This window comes from Morone saxatilis, unplaced genomic scaffold, assembly GCF_004916995.1.
Source record: "Morone saxatilis isolate NCDOM2014 unplaced genomic scaffold, NCSU_SB_2.0 Contig20, whole genome shotgun sequence".
NCBI classification, from domain to species: Eukaryota; Metazoa; Chordata; class Actinopteri; family Moronidae; genus Morone; species Morone saxatilis.
Genome location: NW_023339763.1, coordinates 3,102,523 through 3,106,807, shown reverse-complemented (window position 1 = coordinate 3,106,807; position 4,285 = coordinate 3,102,523). Strand labels below are relative to the sequence as shown.

The 4,285-nt window shown below is 35.8% G+C and overlaps 1 protein-coding gene across 1 annotated transcript in view; it reads left to right on the top strand.

Moving 5' to 3' along the window:
• The window catches only part of slc35f2 (solute carrier family 35 member F2), a gene marked incomplete in the record, with an annotated part of 5,036 nt that extends 1,566 nt beyond the window's left edge, over nt 1-3,470 (top strand). Inside the window, 4 exon segments of the mRNA XM_035666887.1 lie at nt 217-373; nt 1,118-1,170; nt 1,338-1,492; nt 2,770-3,470. Coding sequence (XP_035522780.1) covers nt 217-373; nt 1,118-1,170; nt 1,338-1,492; nt 2,770-2,976 — 572 coding nt within the window.
• Between the last annotated feature and the right edge of the window lie 815 nt (nt 3,471-4,285).

Here is a 4,285-nt window from a genome sequence, read left to right as displayed (position 1 = left end):
AGGTGCTTGGAGACTGTATTGTTATGTAATGTGAGACTGTGTGGTTGTGTCTATAAAAGCAACACTTCGGGTGCGTTTACCTCTAAATAAAATCATTTTAAATCGGGTTAAACTAACAGAATGTATGTGTAATATAATATAACCCTAATATAAATATTTGCCACATGAATCTTATTATGTCATACAATCTGAACCTGCTGCTCTCTGTCTGTGCAGCCAGTGACGTGGTGCTGGGTGACGGTCTGGTCCTGCTCAGCGCCGTCCTCTACGCCGTGTCCAACGTGTGCCAAGAGTACACGGTGAAGAACCTGAGCCGGGTCGAGTTCCTGGGAATGATGGGACTCTTCGGGACCCTCATCAGCGGCGTTCAGCTGTAGGTTAATGTTTAAATCCCTCACATGTTTCTCATTTATAGGACACTCGCCTCCAGATAACAACCAATGTCTAAATAAAGTTCATCTTTATTTAGTTCTGCAGATATCTGAGCACATTTTTGTGGTTGAGAGCAATTAAATTGAATAATTCTTACAGTTTGAGATTCACAATATGGATTTTTCTTCAGCCGATTCAATAACCGATAATTACTTGCTTCTCATGACTGATAATAAGTGATAATTTCAAATTTTTGTTATTTAAAAAGAAGTTTATAAACACTTCATGACAAGAAACAAACTGTTATTTCTCTTCAAATGTTTTTCTAATAAATTTAATCCAAAAACTTAATAAACATACAGGCCAGTAATTTATCAGCTGTAATTTAATTATCTAATTTATAATTAAAACTACATCACTCGTTAGCTTGATAGTTACATCTTATAACTAATGTTAGCAACTAACGATTAACAGAAAAACAACAAAATGTGTCTTTTTTTAAAATTCATAATAATACAACTTTCACATTTTCTGCCAATAATTGATCTGCAACCCTCAGTTCAATAGATATATAGATATATAAACAGATAAAAACACTCTCTGCCATCAAAATGTCTTAGAAATAAGACAAATACACAACCATGCTATAAAATACACGGCGACATTTAAAGATTTGTTTGTGTTTTAAGAGAAAAATAAACTATTTTCTCCACCGTGCTAATGTTTGTGTTGTTTGACATTGCAGAGCTGTTCTGGAGACTCGTGCAGTGGCTGCAATAAAGTGGGACTTTCACATCGGTAAGTTCACTTTAAGGGAGTGTCGAGGTGTCTGTAATCGGGTTAAGGAGGAACTTACCAAAGAAACAGAATAAGATCATTATTTAATATTTCCCTGCAGCCACTCAGAAGTATTTGATTGTGTGTTTGATGAATATCAGCTGATTGTCAGTCTCATTGTGCTGCAGCGATGCTCTTCGTGCTCTACGTCCTGTGTATGTACGGACTGTACAGCTTCATGCCCGTGGTGGTGAGGATGACCAGCGCCACCGCGGTCAACCTGTCTCTGCTCACCGCCGACCTCTTCAGCCTCTTCTGCGGCCTCTTCCTCTTCCGCTACACGGTGAGCGGCTCATTCGTGCTTTAATGTGCTCGATATCAGTTTGTATAACTTTATAAAGAGCAGACTCGTCCTTCGATGTTTGATTTCATTTTCAGCAGCAGGAGGTGATTATTGATAATTGTTCAAATGTAGCAGAACATCTATTAGTAGCTGTAATGTTCACACGATCAATGATTAAGTACATATTTGTCTTTAGAGATGTTTTGAGATAGTAAACCAAAAATATTGGCGGAGGTCGGCCTCCATAAGACTGTACATGTATTCAGTTTTATTTTACCATTTTAGTCCAGTTATCCAGGTTGAATAAAAACAGGCTTCCTCCTTTGTGAGTAATTGCACCGTAACCTACAATCTGGTTTATTTTTGTTAAAATACATTTTATGATTGGTATTCATTGGTCACTTTTCCAAAAAACACAAATGACAAAACAATACATAAGTACAAACGTATGAGACGGCTCAGAACAACATAATAAACTTTACAATAGGATGTTGTTTAGTTAGAGCAGTGGTTCCCAACCTTTCTCCCTTAAAGGACCTCGTTTCTATCATTTATTAAACTGACTCAGTAACATATTTTATTGATATATTTAATATTATATTACAAACTGTACAATGAACCCAAACAGTGAACTCAGTAACTGCAGGAGGTTTGAGTAAAACGAGAGATTTGGATGAATTTTAAGCAGATTATTTCCTGTTTATTGAATTTTTTATATAATTTTCTGTCTGTTTTGTTTAGTTTTTAGTATTTTTTAATAATTATAAGACTTAATAAGCGTCTTTTTGACAGATTTAGTTTTTTCCTGTTTTATTTTCTTCGCAGAAGTGAACAAAATCCTGAGCGGCCTACGGTGTATATTTTTTTTTACATTTTCTAGCACACCTTAAAATCAAGAAGGCCTTGTGACCCCACCATTAAGCTTTAGCGACCCCTAGTTGGGGTCCCGACCCTCAGGTTGGGAACCACTGAGATAGACAGAAGCTTCTCAGATGCTTTGGTGTTGCGATTATCCGTTCAGCTTTGCTCGCTAGTGTCCATTTCAGTCGTAAACGACATAAGAATACTAGCTTAGTTTACGAACAGGCCACTAAGTCAGGCTGATAGTGGAGTGCCCTCTGCTGGATCACAAAGGAAACTACCTCAAACAGTCTTTGGTGCTTAAATATTGTACATCGTGAATTAGAAACAGGTATATTAGTATAAAATAAATGTCCAGGTACTGTTATTGTACGATACGCAGCACTAACATCTCCTATCTTGTGTCTCGTCCTCAGTTTTCGACCCTGTACATCATCTCCTTCGTTGTCATCACTTTGGGTTTCGTCATGTTCAACGCCGTTCCAACGTACTCCGCCCTGCCGGAGTCCGGCTCCAGTGAGGACGACCCCGCCGCCGACAACACGGCGGAGAGCTCCTCGGACCGCCTCCTGACCGCAGACGCTCGGAGGACGGAGACGCTCACAGAGGTCGCCGCGTTGTGACCGAAGAGAAGAAGGTCTTTTCTGATTGGGAGAGAGACGGTTTCACGTTCGTTACAGAAGAAAGTTCACTTTGTTTTTAGTTCTCTGACATCGTTTTACATCATTTGTGCTGGTTAAAATGAAAAAATTACACTTTTTTTTATACCTTTTTTATGTTTTTAAAGATATTTCTTTATCAGAAATGATTTAATATGATCTGTTACTGCACTTATACGGACGTCAGCGTATACAATGCACCGATGTGGCTGCTATTTATTGTCCCGAAACACTGATCAGTTACTTGTTACTTTTTTATATATTAATATATTTGATATTTTACATCAGCAGTATCATTATTGTTGTTGTTGTTGTTGTTGCTTTAAACCGCTCTGACGGACCAATCACGATGTTGTATTTTCCCTTTTGTTGCCAGAGTTGCTGTTACTTCATATCCAGTAAAATCACATGACTTTCTTTGCCAAAAGTAAAACCTTTTTTACTATTAAATTAATTTTATATTATCATGGTTCATTTCTCTGTTACTTTACACTATAAATGTTTCTGTTTTGGTTGTTTTTACATACATTTAATACAAGGACGAAGCCTGTGTGGACGTATCTGATATAGTGAAAGTGAAACAAACGAACCTCAATAAATTATATTTAAAATAATTAAAATAAAAAATAAGTGGCTTTACAGCCGACCGAACGGTGAGTTTATATAAAATGATATAATATTTAGAGTTATAACATCCTTCCTGTTAAAAACAAACAGACACTGGTCAAAGCAAACATGGCATCAAATATCCAATAATATTTAGCTTTTTGTGAATTATTGGATCATTTTTTGACCTTTTTCAAACTTATTTAAATTAAACTGTGAGAAATGTAGAAGGGAAATGTGTCTTTGGTTGAACTGTTAACAGCTCAGACATCTAAAATATAATGAGGAACTTCAACTAAAGATAAAGACTGTTAAAAGGTTTGTATATTTCCACATTAACACATTTTACTCTGATGATACTCGGACTAAAATAAATAAATAAAATTGTATTACAAGCTGAAGTAAAATACATTGTGCTAATAATACAGTGCATGATGTTTATTCAAGTGTTTATTTTTCTGATAAGTTTAATTAGTTATTTGAAGCTATAAAAACCTGATCACTGCAGAAATACTTTATTGATCCCCAGTGGGGGAAATCTGTTTAGTTCCAGTTGCTCACAAGACATTAAAGAAATACAAAAAATAATAATATATAACACTAAAACATATGTTTTACGATATCTAACACAATATATAGAGGAAATAAAAAAATAAAATCTATATAT